The following is a 25,029-nucleotide window of genomic DNA, read 5'->3' on the forward strand; positions in this document are numbered from 1 at the left end:
TAACAAATATCATTAATGTAACTTACCTCTTTACTTATATTCTTGAGAAAGTTAATTTAAAATATTCACTTATTTATACATTAAAATTTAATTGATAATTTATTCTATTCTAAATGTGAATGATAAAATATGAGTAAGTTGCAATGCAGTCTTGCATTCAATGAGTACATGGGAAACCTGGTATGAAAACTTTTCTCCTAATATTTAAATCACATTTTTTGTTTGTTTGTTTTTGGCTGTACCCTTGGCAGTGGAAGCATGGAGTCCTAACCACTGGAGCACCAGGGAATTTCCTTACAGCACACGTTTGATTTCATTTTAAAAGAGCCCAACTATAAGCAAAAATCTGGGCATTCTCTTACCTCTCTAAATTCAACCTCTTCCCATGAATTTTCTTTGCTCAGCTTCCAAATGCTCAGAGAATGCATGCCTTTTACTAACTTTACAGAGACATTTAGTATATTTCATTGCCTAGTCTTACATGTGTTAAGTGAGTCATATTCCAAAGTTACTTTTCTCTCTTTAATAATTGGTTAAACACCAATTATTACAAGTAACAGCTTTTTAACAAATTGGAATCCAGAAATTCATCCAGAGTGGAGATTATTAAAAACAGAATCATTTCATATTGTGAACATGTTAAGATATACAGGTAAATTGAAATGTACAAGTGATGTGTAAATTTAAAAAACTAATATACTTTTCCTTGGTATGATGTGAATATAACAAATATCCAAACACACAGTCTTTTCATGCAACAAAAACCAAATTTACAGAATAACTGCACTGTAAAAGACTGACTTGTGGCATCTTTATATAAACAGCTGAGACAGCTAACAAAGATGCAGTTGTTGGATAAAGGACACAGGAGTGGTTCGTAGACATTCTACAAAGTAAGAAACATATTTTATAAATTAACGATTGCCATAGTAATGTAGAAGTAAAATTTTCAATGTCTGTTGTTTTGATGGTTACAAATATCAAAGACCCGATTTTTCTGTAAAATGTAGACTTTGTGGCCAAGTGGTTAAAGTCATGAGTCTTGAATCATATTGAGATCCTACTCAACACCACCAGTTAATATTACTTTTAAGTTACTTAAACTGTATGCATTTCCACTTCACTGTTTGTAAAAAGTGAATCATATTAATACCTACCTCAGAGGGTTGTTGTGAGAATTTAATGGGATAACCCTATTAAAACAAATGAAATAGTACTTGTCACATCGGAAATATTTCCAAAAGATGTCCACTACTGTTATAATAGTAATCACTATTTTACTATATTTAACTATATGCCATGGATTGGCCTAATTTAAAGTCATGAATTAGCATAAAAGTTCTAAGGATATATTTTGATAAAATATGAAGACTTTGAGGAGTGCTCGAAGGAAATTACAGGGAAAAAAAATGGGGGAAAGTTCAATGGAAGGAAAAAGAGGTAAATACATTTATTTAATACTTACACATTTAGCCACATGATGTCGCTGTCTACCGCAAGGTATTTCACCACAAAAGATATACAGCATTTATTACGTACGAAGACGCTGGTTTTCCTCACCATCTCTGAAATACGTGTACGGAATGATTAAGAAATGAAAAATAAGGAACTAGAAATATTTAAAAATTTTTGATCGATGCAAAAGCGACCCAATATTTGGAAAAACCCTTGCAATGGTATTTTTCTGGAGAGAAGGTCAGGGAGTCTGGCGATTACTGCTTTCGGTTCTGCACCTCCTATTCTGGGAGGCAGGGAGCGGCCAGGTCCATTACTCTGTCTCCGAGGAGGCCAAACACGGCACCTTCGTGGGCCGCATCGCCCAGGACCTGGGGCTGGAGCTGGCGGAGCTGGTGCCGCGCCTGTTCCGGGTGGCGTCCAAAGGCCGCGGGGACCTTCTGGAGGTAAATCTGCAGAATGGCATTTTGTTTGTGAATTCTCGGATCGACCGGGAGGAGCTGTGCGGGCGGAGCGCGGAGTGCAGCATCCACCTGGAGGTGATCGTGGATAGGCCGCTGCAGGTGTTTCATGTGGAGGTGGAGGTGAAGGACATTAACGACAACCAGCCGGTTTTTCCAATGGCAGTAAAAAATTTGTTTATTTATGAATCCCGGCCGCCTGGTTCTCGGATTCCGCTAGAGGGCGCATCAGATGCAGATATCGGAGCTAATTCGCTATTGACCTACACTCTTAACTCCAATGAATATTTTACCTTGGATGTTAAAAGAAATTATGTGGAAATTAAATCCCTTGGACTTGTGCTGAAAAAACTTTTAGATCGAGAGGTCACTCCTGAGCATCACTTACTTATAACAGCAGTTGATGGTGGGAAACCAGTACTCACTGGTACTATTCAACTGAAGATCACCGTTGTAGATGTAAACGACAATGCCCCAGAGTTTGAGAGCACGATCTACAAAGTCAGATTATTTGAAAATGCACCAAACGGTACCCTAGTAGTGACTGTTAACGCCTCTGATTTGGATGAAGGGATAAATAAGGACATTGTGTATTCTTTCAATACAGACATGTCAGCAGATACATTGTCGAAATTCCACATAGACCCTGTTAATGGATACATCAGTGTAAAGGGTAACATAGATTTCGAGTTCACTAAGTTATATGAAATCCAGGTAGAAGCAACAGATAAAGGAAATCCCCCAATGGCAGATCACTGCACGGTTGTAGTGGAAATTTTGGACACCAACGATAATGTACCTGAGTTGGTCGTCAAATCACTCTCTTTACCTGTATTAGAAGATGCTCCACGAGGAACGGTAATCGCTCTGATCAGCGTTTCTGACGGCGATTCCGGTGCCAACGGGCAGGTGACCTGCACCCTGACTCATCATGTACCCTTCAAGCTGGTGTCCACCTTCAAGAATTACTATTCGCTGATGCTGGACAGCGCCTTGGATCGCGAGAGTATGGCGAACTATGAGGTGGTGGTGACCGCGAGGGACGGGGGCTCGCCTTCCCTGTCGGCCACAGCCAGCTTGTCCGTGGAGGTGGCCGACGTGAACGACAACGCACCCGCGTTCGCGCAGCCCGAGTACACGGTGTTCGTGAAGGAGAACAACCCGCCCGGCTGCCACATCTTCACGGTGTCGGCGCGGGACGCGGACGCGCAGGAGAACGCGCTGGTGTCCTACTCGCTGGTGGAGCGGCGGGTAGGCGAGCGAGCGCTGTCGAGCTACGTGTCGGTGCACGCGGAGAGCGGCAAGGTGTACGCGCTGCAGCCGCTGGACCACGAGGAGCTGGAGTTGCTGCAGTTCCAGGTGAGCGCGCGCGACGCGGGCGTGCCGCCTCTGGGCAGCAACGTGACGCTGCAGGTGTTCGTGCTGGACGAGAACGACAACGCGCCCGCGCTGCTGCTGCCCGGGCCGGGCGTCGGGGCGGGCGCGCTGAGCCAGCTGGTGGCTCGGTCAGTGGGCGCGGGCCACGTGGTGGCGAAGGTGCGCGCGGTGGACGCGGACTCGGGCTACAACGCGTGGCTGTCGTACGAGCTGCAGCCGGTGGCGGGTGGCGCGCGCAGCCCGTTCCGCGTGGGGCTGTACACAGGCGAGATCAGCACGACGCGCGCCCTGGACGAGGCGGACGCGCCGCGCCAGCGCCTGCTGGTGCTGGTGAGGGACCACGGCGAGCCGGCGCTGACGGTCACGGCCACCGTGCTGCTGTCGCTGGAGGACAGCGGCCAGGCGCCCAAGGCCTCTTCGCGGGCGTCGACCGGCGCCGCTGGAGCGGAGACGGCGTTAGTGGATGTGAACGTGTACCTGATCATCGCCATCTGCGCGGTGTCCAGCCTGTTGGTGCTCACGCTGCTGCTGTACACGGCGCTGCGGTGCTCGGCGCCGCCCAGCGAGGGCGCGTGCGGGCCCGGGAAGCCCACGCTGGTGTGCTCCAGCGCGGTGGGGAGCTGGTCTTACTCGCAGCAGAGGCGGCAGCGGGTGTGCTCTGGGGAGGGGCCGCCCAAGGCAGACCTCATGGCCTTCAGCCCCTGTCTTCCACCGGGCCCCATTAGTGGGGATAGAGAAGAGCAGACGGATGTGAAGGTTGATCTTCCTGCTAAGGTGAGTAACTTTTAAAAATCCTTTGAAAACTGTCTTTGTTTTTAATTCTCAACGTTACTACTCCTTTGGAACCATTTTAATAGTTAATTAGTCTTGTTGCTGTCAATAGAGTTTTCAAGGTATTGGTTTTGTGGTTAAAGTGTTTGAATTTCTTGTGACTAATGTCTTTGAACCGAATCAGCAATAAATGGTAAGACCCATACTTGCAGGTTTTTAAAAGTCGCTGTAGAAGTATTTTATTGCTACAAATCTGGATAGAAACTAAATATATTTTCCAGGGTAAATTGAATTGATTAGAATATTTGACTTAAATTGTGGTATGCTAATACCTGCACAATGCTTCAGTAACTTATGACACTTTTTATTGGAAATTCCTACTGGATGTTAGTCCAAATGTCACTGACACTCTTCCTTTTTATTATGCTTTTACATATTCAGTTTCAAACATTAGTTTATTAAGCCTGTTGTCTCCTATAGAGCCTCTTTTACTCACTTATCCATTTATCTGTATTCTCAGTTCCTTCTTTCTACTTGAACATGATTTTTTAAATTTTTGTGCTCACATTTGGCAATACTGTGTATTGTTGCTAGTTTTCCAATTGGGTAAAAAAAAGTTAGAATAATAAATTTATTGCTTTTAGAATTGTATCATTTTCTCTCTTCTGTTTCTCACTACTTTTTATTAGTAAGCATTAAGAAATCAATAGGAAGTGAAATTTTAATACTCTCTTTAGTATATCATAATTTAGAAAATATTGCTTTCGAAAGAATATTATTAATCTTGTTAAGAAATATTATTTTCTGTCTGAATAGTGTAGAGAAAAATACTGTATATCTCATTTTAAAACTATTCAATTAGCAAAACTTATTTATTATTAACCTCTTTTACATGCAGTATTAATGATGCTAATGTCCAAAAAGTTCAATAAGTCAATGTTATTACTGGTGACCCTCCTCTGAATACCAACCTATTAATGTGTGTCATGTAGCAAGTACAAAGTTCCAAATAACTGGAAGTGAAATTATTTTCCATTCATTCCCCTATTTGGTATTTGGTCAGTTACCCTAGTAAAAAGTTGGTCACCCATTGAAGTTTCTTTGCCACTGGAAACCAAAGCTTAGGTATGTTAGTGACTGGAGAATGGGCAAGTATTCTAAACCATTAGAGACAAAAATGAAGATACCAACCTTGCTCCGGTGTATTCCATTCTAATTGTGTGGAATACTTTTCCACACAAGTTATGTACTACAACTTCCTACTTCCTTGTTCAAGTTTCCTTGGTGAAACCTGATTAATACTCAATGACATTGTGGGATAGGCCAACATATAAAATACATAATCCTTCTTTTTTCCACTTCCATTTCCTCTTTCTGGCACTGTCCTTTGTGGCCTCCTGTCCATCAAGTATGAGCCACAGCATGTCTAACCTCAGTTCACTATTTATTTTATTAGGTATTATTTTCATCCTATTGTGAATAATAGGGCCATCCAGAGTTCTTGTCTTCCAGGATGTGGGACTTCAGTCTTCAAATCCAGCTCCTCTCTTCAATTTTTTTTTTTAGTACAAATGGGCATATAGTTTTATTTTTTTAATTTATTTATTTATTTTTGGCTGCGTTGGGTCTTTGTTGCTGCGCACGGGCTTTCTCTAGTTGCGGCGAGTGGGGGCTACTCTTTGTTACGGTGTGCAGGCTTCTCATTATGGTGGCTTCTCTTGTTGCGGAGCACGCTGTGCTCTAGACATGGGGGCTTCAGTAGTTGTGGCACGTGGGCTTCGTAGTTGTGGCTCACAGGCTCTAGAGCGCAGCCTCAGTAGTTGTGGTGCACAGGCTTAGTTGCTCCCCGGACCAGGGCCCGAACCCGTGTCCCTGAATTGGCAGGCGGATTCTTAACCACTGTGCAACCAGGGAAGTCCTCCTCTTCAACTTCTTGACTAACATGATTCTCAGCTAATAAGACATTTTAAAGACTTTTGAGTTTTTCCCTTTAGAGATGTGTTGTCTGTATCCCCGGTAAATAGTGAATAGCTCCCAAATAAATATCCTTTCTATTCTTTCGCATACCTCATCTATGCATTTAATTACTTGCAAAATAAAGTAAATGGACAGGGAGTCCTTTTCACTTCCTTTCAGTGTGTTTGATACTAATCCTTTTGCACAAATCTGCAGTTTGGGTACTGGAACAGTGAAACTACTTTGATTTATGTTTTAATTCAGAAAAAATGGGGGGGGCAATGTGGCTTTTCGTAGAATGGGAGCCTAGAGCTATTTTCACTAGATTGATTTTTTTTGTCTTAGACAACTACGGAGTAAGAGGTTTATGAACATAAAAGTCAAAGAAAGTTTTAAAATAGCTACCATCATGTCCTTCTATATTGTTTTGTGTGTGTCAGGGAAATATATTATGCTCTATTATTTGGGAATTCTTTATTGACCATTAGAACTATTAATGTCTCAAAGATCATGATTGCCAAGAACTGGAATGAAAACTAAGCTAAAATCCAGGTTTTCAATATGGAAATTGAAATATACCTTAAGTAGAGCAATGTCTAAGGAAAATATTTTTGTATCTCTGGAAAATTATAGAGGTTGCTGAGATATCATATTTCTTAACTAGCTGCATGACCACCTTAATTTAATGCATTTTACTAAGCAATTGAAGAAAACCAGGCCATTCTATAGGGTAAATGTTCAGCAAATATTCAGTAAGTATTCTGAGCTATTAAACAATTATAACACAAATATTCTCTTTAAAAGTTTATATTTCAAAAATGGAGGATTAGACACACATACCCAAATAGCTACAAAAGAGAAATTAATGTAATAAATGTCCCAAGTGATTTTATCTAGATGCTATAGTATAAAAGAAAATAAAGATGCCTGCCCAATTGGCTTAATCATGAAAGTCTTTGTTGGTCAAGGAAGTTTTAACTTGTTATATAATGGGGGAAACTGCTTTGAGAAGAGTTTGGAAATGATGGATATTACTTAGGCAGGGAATGAAATGAGTATATCTGTTTCATGAAAAATGTTATTGGAAGCAGGAAATTGTCCACTTTGACTAAAATATATGAGTGCTGTAGGAGAGAATACAAGTTGAGGCATATTAGATCCTGGAGAACAAGCAAGCGTTTATAAACTGTAAGAGACAAAATGAGAATACCCATCTTGCTCATGGGAGGTGAATAGGTTCCATTGAATAAAATTATCTGGAATACTTCCCAACACAAATTATATACCGAAACATCCTACTTCCTTGTTAAAGCTTCCTTGTCCACAGCAAGGAAGACTTTCAATTAAGTGCTGATGGTCTTTGCTTCCTTTTTCAAACATTTTTGAAATTCTCTTTCAATGACTTATTTTGGAGATCAGAGTTTTCCTAGAGCTTAATTCTCTGAAATCTTCAACACCGGGAATGTAAAATCCAATGATGAAGAGTGTGTCATCATTAATAACTACCTTTCATCACTCTCAGGAACACACACACACACAAAACCTGTCATGAATTTCCTAACCAACACTTTACCAATTGTATATTTGCAAAGTGCTATGTTAACTACAGTTCGGTCTCTGTAAATACTTAAAACTTCTATGAAAAAAGTATTTCCACTGAAGTGAAAGCTGCTCCTGTGGTGAAACTAAGGATCACAATAAATCAGTGGTGCAAAATGTGTATCTCAGTGGTGCAAAATGTGTACCCCAGTAGTACAAAATGAGATTCTATTCTCCAAAGGCGGAATGGATGAAAGAATAATTAAGACTTAGAGTATGCATTTCCAGAATCTGTTACTTACGGTTTGGAGCCACATGATGTCGCTCTGTACCATAAAATTGATCCGATAGAGCGAGAAAGAAAGAAAAAAAATCCCTCCTATTCTTACTGTAAAGAAGCTGCATCCACCATCCAGATGCTGAAAAATGGAGGATGCAGTGGGACTGGACTGAACGGTCAGGAGATATCTCTTCATTTTGAAACAAGACCCCCTTCATGAGAACAAAGCACTGCGGGCTTGAGATGGAGTTTTCCTGGGGAATCGGCCAGGAATACCGGCGTTTGCTGCTCTCACTTCTGTTCCTTGCAACCTGGAAGGTCGGGAGCGGCCAGGTCCGCTACTCCGTCCCGGAGGAGGCCAAACATGGCACCTTCGTGGGCCGCATCGCCCAGGACCTGGGGCTGGAGCTGGCGGAGCTGGTGCCGCGCCTGTTCCGGGTGGCGTCCAAAGGCCGCGGGGACCTTCTGGAGGTAAACCTGCAGAATGGCATTTTGTTTGTGAATTCTCGGATCGACCGGGAGGAGCTGTGCGGGCGGAGCGCGGAGTGCAGCATCCACCTGGAGGTGATCGTGGACCGGCCGCTGCAGGTGTTCCATGTGGAGGTGGAGGTGAAGGACATAAACGACAATCCTCCTGTGTTCCCGGGAACACAAAAGAATCTGTTTATGGCTGAATCCAGGCCGCTTGACTCTCGGTTTCCACTAGAGGGCGCCTCCGATGCAGACATTGGGGCCAACGCTCTTCTCACTTACACACTGAGCCCCAGTGAGTATTTCTCGCTGGAAAAACCATCCTATGAAGAGCGAGTAAAACGTCTTGGGTTAGTATTAAGGAAACCTTTAGACAGAGAAGAAGCCCCGGAGATTTTTTTAGTGCTTACCGCCTCTGATGGCGGCAAACCTGAGCTAACTGGCACCGTTCAGTTACTCGTCAAAGTGCTGGACGCCAACGACAACGCCCCAGCTTTCGACAGAACACTCTATGAAGTGAAATTACTGGAAAATGTTCCTAATGGAACGTTGGTAATTAAACTTAACGCCTCAGATTTAGACGAAGGCTTGAATGGGAATATTACATATTCATTCTCAACTGATATTTTACCAAATGTGAAATCCAAGTTCTACATAGATCCAATTACTGGAGAAATTATGGTAAAGGGATATATCGATTTTGAAGAAAGCAAATCCTACGAAATTCTTGTAGAGGGCATTGATAAGGGGCAGCCCCCACTTTCTGGCCATTGTACAGTTATGGTGGAAGTTGGCGACACCAACGATAATGTCCCAGTAATGGAATTCAAGTCCTTGTCCCTCCCAATTAGGGAAGACGCTCCACTGGGCACCGTCATCGCCTTGATAAGTGTGTCCGACCTCGACTCCAGTGTCAATGGGCAAGTGACTTGCACCCTGTCGCCCAGTGTTCCGTTCAGGCTGGTGTCCACCTTCAAAAATTACTATTCGCTGGTGCTGGACAGCGCCTTGGATCGCGAGAGTGTGGCGAACTATGAGGTGGGGGTGACCGCGAGGGACGGGGGCTCGCCTTCCCTGTCGGCCACAGCCAGCTTGTCCGTGGAGGTGGCCGACGTGAACGACAACGCGCCCGCGTTCGCGCAGCCTGAGTACACGGTGCTGGTGAAGGAGAACAACCCGCCCGGCTGCCACATCTTCACGGTGTCGGCGCGGGACGCGGACGCTCAGGAGAACGCGCTGGTGTCCTACTCGCTGGTGGAGCGGCGGGTAGGCGAGCGAGCGCTGTCGAGCTACGTGTCGGTGCACGCGGAGAGCGGCAAGGTGTACGCGCTGCAGCCGCTGGACCACGAGGAGCTGGAGTTGCTGCAGTTCCAGGTGAGCGCGCGCGACGCGGGCGTGCCGCCTCTGGGCAGCAACGTGACGCTGCAGGTGTTCGTGCTGGACGAGAACGACAACGCGCCCGCGCTGCTGCTGCCCGGGCCGGGCGTCGGGGCGGGCGCGCTGAGCCAGCTGGTGGCTCGGTCGGTGGGCGCGGGCCACGTGGTGGCGAAGGTGCGCGCGGTGGACGGGGACTTGGGCTACAACGCGTGGCTGTCGTACGAGCTGCAGCCGGCGGTGGGTGGCGCGCGCAGCCCGTTCCGCGTGGGGCTGTACACAGGCGAGATCAGCACGACGCGCGCCCTGGACGAGGCGGACGCGCCGCGCCAGCGCCTGCTGGTGCTGGTGAAGGACCACGGCGAGCCGGCGCTGACGGTCACGGCCACCGTGCTGCTGTCGCTGGAGGACAGCGGCCAGGCGCCCAAGGCCTCTTCGCGGGCGTCGACCGGCGCCGCTGGAGCGGAGACGGCGTTAGTGGATGTGAACGTGTACCTGATCATCGCCATCTGCGCGGTGTCCAGCCTGTTGGTGCTCACGCTGCTGCTGTACACGGCGCTGCGGTGCTCGGCGCCGCCCAGCGAGGGCGCGTGCGGGCCCGGGAAGCCCACGCTGGTGTGCTCCAGCGCGGTGGGGAGCTGGTCTTACTCGCAGCAGAGGCGGCAGAGGGTGTGCTCTGGGGAGGGGCCGCCCAAGGCCGACCTCATGGCCTTCAGCCCCAGTGTACCTGACTCTGGGGACAGAGAGGATCAGCAGCCAGCAACTGAGGATTCTCTTTCAAAGGTTAGTGTATAAATATCCTTTATTTACTCTGAAGTCTCATATTCTTTAATTTTAAAAAATTTATTTATTTTTGGCTGTATTTGGTCTTCGCTTCTGCACGCGGGCTTTCTCTAGTTGCGGCTAGCGGGGTCTACTCTTCGTTGCGGTGCGCGAGCTTCTCATTGCGGTGCCTTCTTGTTGCGGAGCCCGGGCTCTAGGCACGCGGGCTTCAGTAGTTGTGGCACACGGGCTCAGTAGTTGTGGCGACCGGGCTTACCTGCTCCGTGGCATGTGGGATCTTCCCGGACCAAGGCTCCAACCCGTGTTTGCCGCACTGGCAGGCGGATTCTTAACCACTGAGCCAGCAGGGAAGTCCCTCATATTCTTTAATTCTATCAATTTCTTCTTAATTAAAAAAATTCTCAGAACCAAATTTCTCTGAATTAAATGTTTACTTCTTACATACCTTTTTAAACGGAAATCTTTTAGAATTACAGGACACTAAGGCAATACATGTTGTTTTGTTTTTATTCTTAATTATTCAATGCATATTATAACTAGCGTTATAAATTTTGTGGTTACTATCTTCACCTACTTGTTTTCAGTTGTAATCAGCTTTTAGAGAGCATTTTCTTGTTATTTGCTCATAATACACTGAAAAGTGCACAGAATGAATATTATAGCTCTATCAGCTACTTGGAAGTGAAAACTTCTATTACCTCCACTCCAGAAGCCACTAAAATGCACCTCCCAAATATCTTTCCCCTCTTTCTCTCCCAAATGTAGCCACAGTTTTAACTTTATAAATGATTTTGACCTGTTTCCTAAATTTTATTGAAATGGAATTGCACAAAATGTGTTATGTGTGTGCATGTGTTTGTGTGTTCTTCATATTTATCATTCACCATTGTATGGAATAATCCATATTGCCATATGTACTTGGAGTTCATTTAATTTATTATGTTCTCTGGTACTTTGTTTTATGAATAGGGTGTGAGTTATTTGCTCCACTCTTGAGAATTTTACATTATTTCTCTTTATGTCTATTTCACATATTTCTGCCATCAATATATTTGTAACATTTTCAATGTCTGTGTACACATTTTTCTCTATTATTTAGCTAGGATCGAGATTAGTGGAACATAACCTATGTACGTATCTTCTTCTTTAATTGATAATGTCAATCAGTTTCACCAAATGCTTTTACCTGTTCACACTCATGCTAGCACTGTATGAATTCCTATTCTTCTTCATCTCCACAACTTGGCATTGTTAGTTTATTTATATTATTGCCATTTTGCTGGATGTGTTTATGTTTCTTGATTTGTAATTGAGGTTGAACACCTTTTGGTGTTATTATTATTGGCCATTTTTAGATCCTATTTTGTGCAGTAGCTGTTCAAGTCTCCTACCTATTTTTCCTATGCTGTTGTATTCGTCTACTGATTTTTGAAAATTTTCATATACTGGATATAACCCCTTTCTTGATTTTGCACTCTTCTACACTGAGACTTCTCTTTTCGTTCTTTTGTCCTTTGGTGAATAGAAATTTTTTATTTTAGTTAAGTTCAGCTTATCATTCTTTTCTTCTTGATCCTGTTCCATGAAGATAATTTCTTGTGGTGTCTTTTGTTTAATTGGTCACATTACATATACAATCCATTTTGAATTTTTTGTCTTTATTGGGACATAGGGGTCAAGATTAATTTTCCCCAAGGATATTCAACTGAAGCAAGACCACTTGAAAAAGATGAGTTCCACATGTTTTATAAAACACTTTTCTGTTATATAACCATGGTCTTTTTGTTGTTATTGTTGTAATCTATTTGACTTTTTTTTCATTAATGTCATGTTGCCTCTTTCATTTCCACTTAAATTTGTATGTAAATTCCATAAAAACAACTCGGTGAGGTTTTGATTTGGACTGCATCGTATCTACTGAGAAACGTGAAACTAGTTGACATCTTTACAATAATGTCATTCGGTTCATGAGCATGCTCTATGTATCTAAATAACCTGTAATCGTTCTTAATATTTTATAATTTTCTGTGTAGAGGTCCTATATATACATCTTTCATTAGATTTACTCTTAGATAATTGTCATTTGTGATCATTATAAATATCAACTTTAAGCTAAAAATCTTTTCTCTGTTTACTAATGATACGTATGAAAATATTTTGTATTTTTCTATTGACGTGTTATTCAGCTAACTTGCTAAGATAATTTATTAATTCTAATAATTTGTCTATAGGTGCTTTGTATTTTTTGATATAGACAATCATTCTATCAGAAAATATTGAGAGTTGTATTTTTTCCTTTCCAATCCTTATATCTTTTATATCTTTAGTATGCTTTATGGGATTGGGTAGGACCACTAGTACACTGTTAAACCGAACTGGCAATAGTGGACATTCTTGTCTATTTATGAACTCTAAATGAAAGGTTTCAATAATTTATTATTAATTATGTTTGCTGTAGGTTTTTAAAAATTATTAAAAATTCCCTTCTCTTCCTCCTCTTTTTTGTCTTCATTTGGATTAGTATATTATAATTATTTCATTTTCTCCTGAATTATCTTTTTAGTTATACATTCTTTTACTAATTTCTTTATTGATTTCCTGGATACTATAACAAGCATCATTGACTTGTTTAGTATAGATTAAACTAATACTTTTGCCACTTACAGACAATGCTAGGACCTTGAATAATAACTCCATTTACTTGCTCTCACTTTTTCTTTTAATATTATGCCTTTCAATTATACATATACTCTAGGAACAGATTACATTATTATTGTTGTTTTATACAGTTACTTTTTTAAAAAATTAATTAATTAATTAATTTTTGGCTGTGTTGGGTCATCGTTGCTGCAGGCAGGCTTTCTCTAGTTGCGGCCAGCAGGGGCTACACTTCGTTATGTTGTGCGGGCTTTTCATTGCGGTGGCTTCTCTTGTTGTGGAGTGCAGGCTCTATGTGCCCGGGCTTCAGTAGTTGTGGCGCATGGGCTTAGTTGCTCCGCGGCATGTGGGATCTTCCCGGACCAGGTCTTGAACCCGTGTCCCCTGTATTGGCAGGTGGATTCTTAACCACTGTGCCATCAGGGAAGTCCCTAAAGTTACTTTTTCTTGTTTCTTTCTGGGATATCTTTCCTTATGAATAAATTCTTTAATATTTCTTTTAGTGGTGGTAAAGAAATATTTAGTCTATGGAATATGAGAAATATGCTTATTTTGCCAACACTTTTGAAGAATAGTTTTGCTGAATATTAAGTTCTGTGTTGTAAGTTATTTTTCCCTCCAGTGTTTTCAGATGACATTCCATAGTATTTTGAGAAGATGGCTGTCAAGTTTATTGTTCAGGTAGCATAACCTTTTTTCCCCCCTCTAGCTGCTTTGTAAAATTTTTCTTTGTTTTTGATTTTCAATGGCTTTATTATATGCTCAATTTTAGTTTTCTTTGGTTTTATCTTGTTTGCAGTTTTTGTTTTCTAAATTTATTTATTTAATTTTGGCTGTGTTGGGTCTTCGTTTCTGCGTGAGGCCTTTCTCCAGTTGCGGCAAGCGGGGGCCACTCCTCATCACGGTGCGTGGGCCTCTCACTATCGTAGCCTCTCTTGTTGCGGAGCACAGGCTCCAGACGTGCAGGCTCAGTAGTTGTGGCTCACGGGCCCCGTTGCTCCGTGGCATGTGGGATCCTCCCAGACCAGGGCTCGAACCCGTGTCCCCTGCATTGGCAGGCAGACTTTCAACCACAGCGCCACCAGGGAAGCCCTCGTTTGCAGTTTTTAAAACTTCTTGAATATGTGGCTTGATGTCTTTCATCAGTATAGGAAAATTCCAGCAATCTGTCTTCGAATATTGCTTCTGCCTTATGCTTTTCTCTCTTTCTCTTCTGTAACTCAAGGAATATGTGTGTTAAATCCTTTCACCTTAAAGTAATTATACCACAATAAAGATGTTAAAAAATATTTTCACCATATCTCTTATATCTTCTATGCTCTCTCTATTTTTTAAACATCACTTTTGGTCTCTATTATATGCTGTATATTTTATGCTGACCAATCTTATACTTCAGCAAAATTCTCTTCTTATTATTAAATCATCAACTGAATCTAAACTTCAATTATGACTTTTTTTAGCTTTAGGATTGTAATTTCCGTTTAAAAATAGATTACAATTTTCTGGTGAAATTATTATGTATTTATTTCAATACCTTAATCACAGTTTATTTGTGATCCATCATATCATTGTAATAATTGGATCATCTGTGTGTCTTTTTATTCATTTTTTTCTCATGATTCTCTTTCTTCGTAAGCCTGATAATTTTGTATTGAGTTCTGGGTATTGTACATAAGAAGCTGTAGTTGTTCTAGATGTAATTATATTCCTCTAGAAATGGGTAAAGAATTTATAAATATCTGACAGATATGAGTTTAGAACATTTATGGAAAAGTTTGAATTGAGATAAATATTTTATCCCTTTTTCTTTTTTGTCTACTACAATGATGTCTGTCATTACAAATCTTCTGAACATTTTATTTTTCTCTTTCCTACTGACACCCAAGTTCTATTTTGTACTTTCATACAAAGTAAATTTAGTGGAATAAAGATTCTGTACTTTATTTTAAACCCCTTTTCCTTCCTCCACTCCCCTTTCCTTGGTACATAAGAACCAAGCTTATTGAATTTATTACTCTTTAGTTACCCTCCTTTCTTCTTTCTTACCCTAGATACTTGCTAATGGTATAAGAATCTTGCATCTCACCAAATTTCCACTCACTTGACCTAGGATTTTTTTTTGGTGGGGGGGATTTTTTTTAATTCAAACAGAAAGTCACTAAAATTATAATCATCCTCATCAGTTCACTCAGTCCCATGTAATTAATTCTTTTTCATCTTGATCTTTTACTAGCACTTTTATGAATTCATCAGTTTTCCATTAGAGTTCTGAAAATGCTTATTCATTCAGTTCAGCAGTACAGTCAGTTACAAGAAACCTGTACTTGTCAGAGTCTTTTCCATGAATTCCTTGAAGGTGAAACCCTTTTATAGGAACATTTTTGCAAAAGCATCAGAGTACACCCAGAACTGTCTGTAAAGACAAAAAACTTAAAAATAACCATGGTTAAAGATTTGATGAAAGTTCATAATAATGCAATCAACAAGGAAATTTAGTTATTTCTGAGATATACATTTTAAAGTAACAACTAGAATTATGACATAACATTATACCAGAACATATAAGCTTTTTAGAAATTTCATGTAATGTCTGAAACATTTATATTAACATATTTCCATACAAATAACCCAAAGGAAGTTTAGTATTAGTTGTTTTTTTGTTTGTTTTTTATACTGCAGGTTCTTATTAGTCATCAGTTTTATACACATCAGTGTATACATGTCAATCCCAATTGGCTAATTCAGAACACCAACATCCCCACCCCACTGTGGCTTCCCCCCTCGGTGTCCATACGTTTGCTCTTTACATCTGTGTCTCAACTTCTGCCCTGCAAACCGGTTCATCTGTACCATTTTTCTAGGTTCTACATACAAGCGTTAATATACGATATTAGTTTTTCTTTTTCTGACTTACTTCACTCTGTATGACAGTCTCTAGATCCATCCACGTCTCAACAAATGACCCAATTTCGTTCCTTTTTTATGGCTGAGTAATATTCCATTGTATATATGTACCACAACTCCTTTATCCATTCATCTGTTGATGGGCATTTAGGTTGCTTCCATGACCTGGCTATTGTAAATAGTGCTGCAATGAACATTGGGGTGCATGCGTCTTTTTGAATTATGGTTTTCTCTGGGTATGTGCCCAGTAGTGGGATTGCTGGAACATATGGTAATTCTATTTTTAGTTTTTTAAGGAACCTCCATACTGTTCTCCATAGTGGCTGTATCAATTTACATTCCCACCAACAGTGCAAGAGGGTTCCCTTTTCTCCACACCCTCTCCAGCATTTGTTGTTTGTAGATTTTCTGGTGATGCCCATTCTAACTGGTGTGAGGTGATACCTCATTGTAGTTTTGATTTGCATTTCTCTGATAATTAGTGATGTTGAGCAGCTTTTCGGCCATCTGTATGTCTTCTTTGGAGAAATGTCTACTTAGGTCTTCTGCCCATTTTTGTATTGGGTTGTTTGTTTCTTTAATATTGAGCTGCATGAGCTGTTTATATATTTTGGAGATTAATCCTTTGTCCATTGATTCGTTTGTGAATAATTTCTCCCATTCTGAGGGTTGTCTTTTCATCTTGTTTATGATTTCCTTTGCTGTGCAAAAGCTTTGACGTTTCATTAGGTCCCATTTGTTTATTTTTGGTTTTATTTCCATTACTCTAGGAGGTAGATCAAAAAATATCTTGCTGTGATTTATGTCAAAGAGTGCTCTTCCTATGTTTTCCTCTAAGAGTTTTATAGTGTCTGGTCTTACATTTAGGTCTCAAATCCATTTTGAGTTTATTTTTGTGTATGGTGTTAGAGAGTGTTCTAATTTCATTCTTTTACATGTAGCTGTCCAGTTTTCCCAGCACCATTTATTGAAGAAACTGTCTTTTCTCCATTGTATATCCTTGCCTCCTTTGCCATAGATTAGTTGACCACAGATGGGTGGGTTTATCTCTGGGCTTTCTATCTTGTTCCATTGACCTATGTTTCTGTTTTTGTGCCAGTACCATATTGTCTTGATTACCGTAGCTTTGTAGTATAGTCTGAAGTCAGGGAGCCTGATTCCTCCAGCTCCGTTTTTTTCCCTCAAGGCTGCTTTGGTTATTCGGGGTCTTTTGTGTCCCCATACAAATTTTAAGATGATTTGTTCGAGTTCCATAAAAAATGCCACTGGTAATTTGATAGGGATTGCATTGAATCCGTAGATTGCTTTGGGTAGTATAGTCATTTTCACAATATTGATTCTTCCAATCCAAGAGCATGGTATATCTCTCAATCTGTTGGTATCATCTTTAATTTCTTTCATCAGTGTCTTATAGTTTTCTGCATACAGGTCTTTTGTTTCCATAGATAGGTTTATTCCTAGGTATTTTATTCCTTTTGTTGCAGTAGTAAATGGAGGTGTTTCCATAATTTCTCTTTCAGATTTTTCATCATTAGTGTATAGGAATGCAAGAGATTTCTGTGCATTAATTTTGTATCTTGACCTAGGATTTAAAACTGGGTATGACCTAAGAGATTGTCATTCCTTTCAATTTAATGATGACTAAATTGTGGCCTGGAGACAAAAAATTGCTTGAGGCCACATAAATATTAATGTGAATGCATAGAATAGAACGAAACGTACTTGAATTTAGCCCCATTGTCACTTTCCATTATTAAATGAGCTCATCTGGGAATAATGAAGACAATAGGATTGTGAGTAAAAGCTATGCTTAATTTAACTTACTTATTCCCTCAGAGGTACTTTAAAATTACTCTCTGATTTTCTCAGAATGACTATATAGTATAAACATTTTAGCACAATATTTTGTAGGGAGTTTGAACGATTATAAAAGTAATGTAAAGATATGTACCATATGCATACAGTGTGTGGTTGTAGGATAAATTATTTTCCACATATAATTAATTTTTTTGTCAGATTTGATGCAAGTGCATAAACTGTTTATAATCTTTAAAAGATTGCTTCAACTTCACCTGTTATATCTCAACAGTGTGGTAGACCTATATAATTTTCTACACATAGCAGAGAAATATATGTTATTAAAATTTTATTCTGGAGTTTTGTAGGAAATGAAAGATATCTAGACTCCAATGCAAAATTAAAATTTCTCATGTACTATCTTCCTGAATGATTTCCAGTAAATTAAGCAGAGGCACCTCAAAATACTATCTGTTTTCCTTAATCGAAATTCATTGTCAGGAAAGGAGTTTTAGTTCTGCAGTGGGCTTTATATATAACTGAAAAACTTCTAGAAACTATACAGTAATAAAGTAATCTATAATATTCGATTGAAAGAATGGTTTGGAAAAAGATTTAAACAATCTTCTCTACCTATGGAGTCCTCTATGGAATTACTATTAGAGAGTCTATACTTGTTGAAAAAGTAACCTCCAAAAAAAGAATTGAGCCATGAAAGACAAATGCAGGTGATAATTTTAAAACACTATATAATCTAACAGATTTGAGGAGAGCTCAAATGTCAAGAGTCTGGTTTTCTTCTGTACATATTTACATGATAAAAATTACAAGCTGAAAAAAGCATATGATACTATTGATGGCATTTTCTTCATTGAGTATATTTTTTAAAGTTTTAAATATTTACTGAAAATATTCTGTAAATTACTATGCATGTATTGTTAATACCACACCATCAGTTGGATTTTAAGCACTTAATATTTACTTTTCTCAAAAGTAAATTTATTTATCGTGGTTTTGTAGGTTCACATCAATCATGGTTCCATAATAGAAGGTGAATCAACATTAACTGATGATATTTTCAACTCACATATTATCATTTTCTTTTTTATCGTTGTATATTAAAATATTTTAAAATTATCATTATCAGTAACTGTTAGGTGAGTTGTCTTGAAAACTGATTACTGTTTAACTTCTTTAGTGTTTGGATGTTCTGAATGCCAAGGGGAAAGTCATGATAATAATGATAGTAAAAACCTTTCAAAAACTAAAGAGAATGATAAACATACTATTAAAGATTATATCAGAAACAAATTTAGTAACATTATCTTATGTCTTTAAGTTACTGTTTTGAATACTGAGAAGCAAATTAATTTCAATTGACTTTGTATTTTCTATTAATCATTTCTTTTCAATCTAAACTTCCCCCCCCATCCCACCCCCATGCTGCCCGGCTTGTGGGATCTTAGTTCTGCAACCAGGGATTGAACCCAGGGCCACAGCAGTGAAAGTGCCAAGTCCTAACCACTGGACTGTCAGGGAAGTCCCAAAGCTAGTTTATATAGTACCATTTTTCCATATTTGTTTTATACATTGACGTAAAAATAATACTTGCAGTCATACCTATGACTTATACCAAAATTAAAGAAATGTATTTGGGGTTTATGCTTTACATGTAAAGCATCAAGTAATAGAATTATTGATCTTCTGGCCCCTATTGTATTCACAGGCAAGGAAGATTTTGTAACATTTAAGGAATTCTAGGGAGTATATACATAAGTAGAATATTAAATTTTTTAAAAAATTTAAAATTTTTGGCTGCGTTGGGTCTTCATTGCTGTACGCGGGCTTTCTCTAGTTGCGGTGAGCAGGGGCTACTCTTCGTTGCGGTGCGTGGGCTTCTCATTGTGGTGGCCTCTCTTGTTGAAGAGCATGGGCTCTAGGTGCGCGGGCTTCAGTATTTGTTGCACACGGGCTCAGTAGTTGTGGCTCGCAGGCTTTAGAGCGCAGGCTCAGTAATTGTGGTGCACGGGCTTAGTTGCTCCGCAGCATGTGGGATCTTCCTGGACCAGGGCTCGAACCCGTGTCTCCTGCATTGGCAGGCGGATTCTTAACCACTGCGCCACCAGGGAAGCCCCTAAATATTTTTTAAGTTGAAAAATTGGTCCATTTTATATTGGCCATATTTTTTAAGTGTAGTCCAAGTCCATACAGCAAATAAACTGGATAATTAAAAAGATGAAACTAGCACAGAGTTAACCTGGTAAATAATGTGATTTCTTTCCATGTTTTAATTTCTACTGGAACTCAAAAATTTTATGGAGTAGTGTATCTCACAAACAACATTAGGATTTTGGTTTCTTTCATGAAAAATATATGTGCATTCACAATTGATCTCAGTTATGATTTATCAGTAATAGCAACTTGAAGAAATACCTGTCTAGATGCATCTAATTTGCAAATAGTGCCATTTCCACATTACAGTTTTTGAGTTAACATTCAAAGTAAGTAGGTAATATAGAGAAAAATGAAAGAAATGGATTTTCAGTAATTTGAAAATCAGACTTCGAAATGGATCTCAGACAAGAATGCTATTCAAATAGTTTTAGTTACTTTGAAAATAATATCAACAAAAGCCAATATTACATACTGCAAATAGGAATATAAACTTGTTTTATGAGTAACGTAAAGACTAGTATACAAACATCGCATCAAAATAGTAGAGAAAAAGTCAGTAATTTTAGTAAGTAATATTTAAATATGGAAAGAAATGAAAAATCTAAAACTCTTAAAGTCAGGGATTATACAAACCCTAAATAGAATAGACCAATACAAATCATTCTAGTAAAGATTGGGTGTCACAATTTCAGTAGTATTGATTTTGCAATATTTTAATTAAAGTTGATATATTTTATTAAAATTTTAGTGATATATTTGATTAGAGTAGGGAAAATAATACATAAGAGTCATTGAAATTGGGAAATATTTAACGAATGTAAGGTAAATAAAGCAGAACAAAGTAAAATACTCCCCTTTCATCCACATGATGGCTCTGGACACCGCAAGTTTTTTTGGTTTGTTTGTTTTTAGCAACAAAGGAATACAGAGAGCTTATTTTCCTTAGAAAGGAAAAAAGCCACTCCATTTTTTTTCACACTGCTGCTGAAGCTCAAAAGGTGAGCAAATACAAAATTATATCAAATTGGGAGTTAAGTTTCCAAAAGCTATATTTTTAGTGCAATAGACATTTGAAAATTGCAACGAATTTGCGATGGTATATTCCCAGAGAAGAGGTGCGGGATCCCGGCGCCTGCTGCTCTCGCTTCTGCTCCTCGCAGCCTGGGAGGCGGGCAGTGGCCAGGTGCACTAGTCGGTCCCTGAGGAGGCCAAACAAGGCACCTTCGTGGGCCCCATCGCCCAGGACTTGGGGCTGGAGCTGGCGGAGCTGGTGCCGCGTCTGTTCCGGGTGGCATCCAAAGGCCGTAGGGACCTTCTGGAGGTAACTCTGCAGAATGGTATTTTGTTTGTGAATTCTCGGATCGACCGGGAAGAGCTGTGCGGGCGGAGCGCGGAGTGCAGCATCCACCTGGAGGTGATCGTGGACCGGCCGCTGCAGGTGTTCCATGTGGAGGTGGAGGTGAAGGACATTAATGACAACCCCCCAAGGTTCTTGCGACAAAAATAAACACTATTTTAGAATCAAGAATAGCGGATTCGGGCTTCCCTGGTGGCGCAGTTGTTGAGAGTCCGCCTGCCGATGCAGGGAACACGGGTTCGTGCCCCGGTCTGGGAGGATCCCACATGCCGCGGAGCGGCTGGGCCCGTGAGCCATGGCCGCTGAGCCTGCGCGTCCGGAGCCTGTGCTCCGCAACGGGAGAGGCCACAACAGTGAGAGGCCTGCGTACCGGAAAAAAAAAAAGAATAGCGGATTCTAGGTTTCCGCTAGAGGGCGCATCTGATATGGATATCGGAAGAAACGCAGAGCTGAGATACAAGTTACAAGCTAATGAATATTTTGACTTGGATGTTAAAACAAATGAAGAGGAAACAAAATTTTTAGAGCTAGTTTTGAAGAAACCAGTAGGTAGGGAAGAAACGCAAGAACATCGTTTATTGCTGATTGCAATTGATGGAAGAAAACCTGAACTAACAGGTACAGTTCAGTCATTGATCAATGTATTGGATGCGAATGATGATGCCTCGGAATTAGATAAATCAACTTATAATGTCAGAATACTGGAAAATGCACCGAACGGGATATTAGTTATTAAACTGAATGCCTCAGAAGCAGGTGAGGGCATTAATAAGGAAATAGGGTACCTCTTTAGTAATCTTGTTCTTGACAACGTAACATCTAAATTTGCGATCAATATAATAGTGGGGAAATAACAGTTCAGGGAAAGAAAACTGGATTATGAAGACTGTAATTTATATGAAATTAATATTGATGCCGTTGATAAAAGTCCATTCCCATTAACTGACACTGCAAAGTAATAGTGAAAATCCTGGATGAGAATGATAATAGCCCAGAGATGGTCATAACCTCCTTATCTCTGCCTGTGCAAGAGGACGCCCCACTGGGCACTGTCATCGCCCTGATCAGTCTGTCAGACCACGACTCCGGTGCCGATGGGCAGGTGACTTGCACCCTGATGCCTCATGTCCCCTTCAAGCTGGTGTGCACCTTCAAGAATTACTATTCATTGGTTCTACACAGTGCCTTGGATCGCGAGAGTATGGCGAACTATGAGGTGGTGGTGACCGCGAGGGACGGGGGCTCGCCTTCCCTGTCGGCCACAGCCAGCGTGTCCGTGGAGGTGGCCGACGTGAACGACAACGCGCCCGCGTTCGCGCAGCCCGAGTACACGGTGTTGGTGAAGAACAACCCGCCCGGCTGCCACATCTTCACGGTGTCGGCGCGGGACACGGACGCGCAGGAGAACGCGCTGGTGTCCTACTCGCTGGTGGAGCGGCGGGTGGGCGAGCGCGCACTGTCGAGCTACGTGTCGGTGCACGCGGAGAGCGGCAAGGTGTACGCGCTGCAGCCGCTGGACCAGGAGGAGCTGGAGCTGCTGCAGTTCCAGGTGAGCGCGCGCGACGCGGGCGTGCCGCCTCTGGGCAGCAACGTGACGCTGCAGGTGTTCGTGCTGGACGAGAACGACAACGCGCCGCGCTGCTGCTGCCCGGGCCGGGCGGCGGGGCGGGAGCGCTGAGTCAGCTCGTGGCTCGGTCGGTGGGCGCGGGCCACGTGGTGGCGAAGGTGCGCGCGGTGGACGCGGACTCGGGCTACAACGCGTGGCTGTCGTACGAGCTGCAGCCGGCGGCGGGTGGCGCGCGCAGCCCGTTCCGCGTGGGGCTGTACACGGGCGAGATCAGCACGACGCGCGCCCTGGACGAGGTGGACGCGTCGCGCCAGCGCTTGCTGGTGCTGGTGAAGGACCACGGCGAGCCGGCGCTGACGGCCACGGCCACCGTGCTGCTGTCGCTGGAGGACAGCGGCCAGGCGCCCAAGGCCTCTTCGCGGGCGTCGACGGGCGCCGCTGGCGCGGAGGCCGCTCTGGTGGATGTGAACGTGTACCTGATCATCGCCATCTGCGCGGTGTCCAGCCTGTTGGTGCTCACGCTGCTGCTGTACACGGCGCTGCGGTGCTCGGCGCCGCCCAGCGAGGGCGCGTGCGGGCCCGGGAAGCCCACGCTGGTGTGCTCCAGCGCGGTGGGGAGCTGGTCTTACTCGCAGCAGAGGCGGCAGCGGGTGTGCTCTGGGGAGGGGCCGCCCAAGGCAGACCTCATGGCCTTCAGCCCCAGCCTGCCTCAGGGTCCCATTTCTACGGACACCGTGAGTCTCAAAACTCTTACAGCAATTTTTCGTCATGTCTTTAATATGAAATATTTAGTATTATCCTCTATCTTCTCTTTTTATTTTAAATTATCGCTTTATAAGTAATTATTGTATCCTTTTAGATATAAATTCTCTTGGTACTAATTCATTTACTTATAGTTACGCTTAAAATTTACTTTGAGAAAATTGTTTTGCACTATAGTGTTTATTTCAGTAACAATCCCCTTTTTATAAGGTTTTAAAAGTTTGAGTTAATGGACTAGTTTTCTGTGGACCATAGAAAGCATTTGCAGACTGAAATTTTTATTTGAACGTTTCAATTTTCAAATATTAGTGTTGTAGTAAGATACTTGTAAGATACATACTTGGCATTATTATTTATTGTCAAAGCCCCATGTTATAACTACATAGAAATATTTAACATCATCGTGTCAATTTGCCTTTTTTGTTCTCCATATACTATCCATTATTTGAGTATTTTTATTACACATATTGAATTAAGTTTTTCAGTAATATTTGTGCATTGAATGACTCTTTCAAGTCTGTTTAAATGGTTGGCCTTGGCATACTAATGGTGAATTTGATATTTATAATTAAAACTTTTTAGCTCTAGTGGCTTCATTTTATTCATTTTTGAATACAAAATACATTTACATGATTTTAAATGTTTTAAAATGTTTCCATTCTACCTCCAATATCAAACCACTTAATACACCTGCTGAATATTTCAAACTTTCCAATTTCTTGGCTATTCTTCTAGAGAATTTTTCATATACTAATAAACTCCCATCTCCCATTTTAAGACATAATATTTGTGTTGATTTTCCTTCCCCCTTCATTTAATATAATTTGTCTATCATGACATATTACTTAAGGAGTTTTTTCATTCTTTTTTCCAGCCCATGTTGTCCCATTTTGCAGATATGTCATAATTCCCCACCTCCAACATCAACATTTAGTGGAACAATGATTAGTTTTTCTCTATCTTACTTTTTATTTTCCAATACACAAATTATTATATTGGTGAGAAATAATCATGAATTCTCACAGTTGGGAAAATCTTAACATTTTTGAGTTAGAAAACGTTTGTATTTATTGTTGCCTTTTGTTTTTAGATTTTAAAAAACTGTACTATGATATAACCACCCCCCTGAGTTTGTTGTTTACCAATACCATTTTTACAACAAAGCCATACATTTTATCTACTATAGGCAAGAGTGCTCTCCATCTCAAACACAGAGAACTGTTTTTCTACACTTCTTTAAAAAACAATATTGGGTTTAGCCAGAAATAAATATTCCATATTTCATATGACAAAATGTCAATTCCCCTTTTTATTGCTTTCCTATTTCTTGCATTCTCACATG

At 41.1% G+C, this 25,029-nt stretch overlaps 3 protein-coding genes across 3 annotated transcripts; all 3 read left to right on the forward strand.

The window, feature by feature from the left end:
- The first annotated feature begins 1,381 nt into the window (after positions 1-1,381).
- Positions 1,382-4,805, forward strand: LOC111182357 (protocadherin alpha-3-like). Its single transcript, XM_089909381.1, has one exon. It carries the CDS (start codon positions 1,674-1,676, stop codon positions 4,080-4,082), a length of 2,409 nt encoding a protein of 802 aa, XP_089765507.1. The 5' UTR covers positions 1,382-1,673; the 3' UTR covers positions 4,083-4,805.
- Positions 4,806-5,002: 197 nt separating this feature from the next.
- LOC111171227 (protocadherin alpha-4-like) lies at positions 5,003-10,879 on the forward strand. Its single transcript, XM_089909380.1, has one exon. The coding sequence runs from the start codon at positions 8,056-8,058 to the stop codon at positions 10,477-10,479; it is 2,424 nt and encodes an 807-aa protein (XP_089765506.1). The 5' UTR covers positions 5,003-8,055; the 3' UTR covers positions 10,480-10,879.
- Positions 10,880-20,753: 9,874 nt separating this feature from the next.
- LOC115801472 (protocadherin alpha-5-like) lies at positions 20,754-24,121 on the forward strand. Its single transcript, XM_089909383.1, is given in 5 exon segments — positions 20,754-21,491; positions 21,494-21,550; positions 21,749-22,300; positions 22,303-22,994; positions 22,997-24,121. Coding segments are annotated over 5 exon segments (2,469 nt in total). The 5' UTR covers positions 20,754-21,094; the 3' UTR covers positions 23,768-24,121.
- The last annotated feature ends 908 nt before the right edge of the window (positions 24,122-25,029 follow it).

The sequence above is a fragment of the Delphinapterus leucas genome, chromosome 3 (assembly GCF_059928025.1).
Source record: "Delphinapterus leucas isolate spDelLeu-1000000601 "Yukka" chromosome 3, BTC_Dleu_Yukka2, whole genome shotgun sequence".
NCBI lineage: Eukaryota > Metazoa > Chordata > Mammalia > Artiodactyla > Monodontidae > Delphinapterus > Delphinapterus leucas.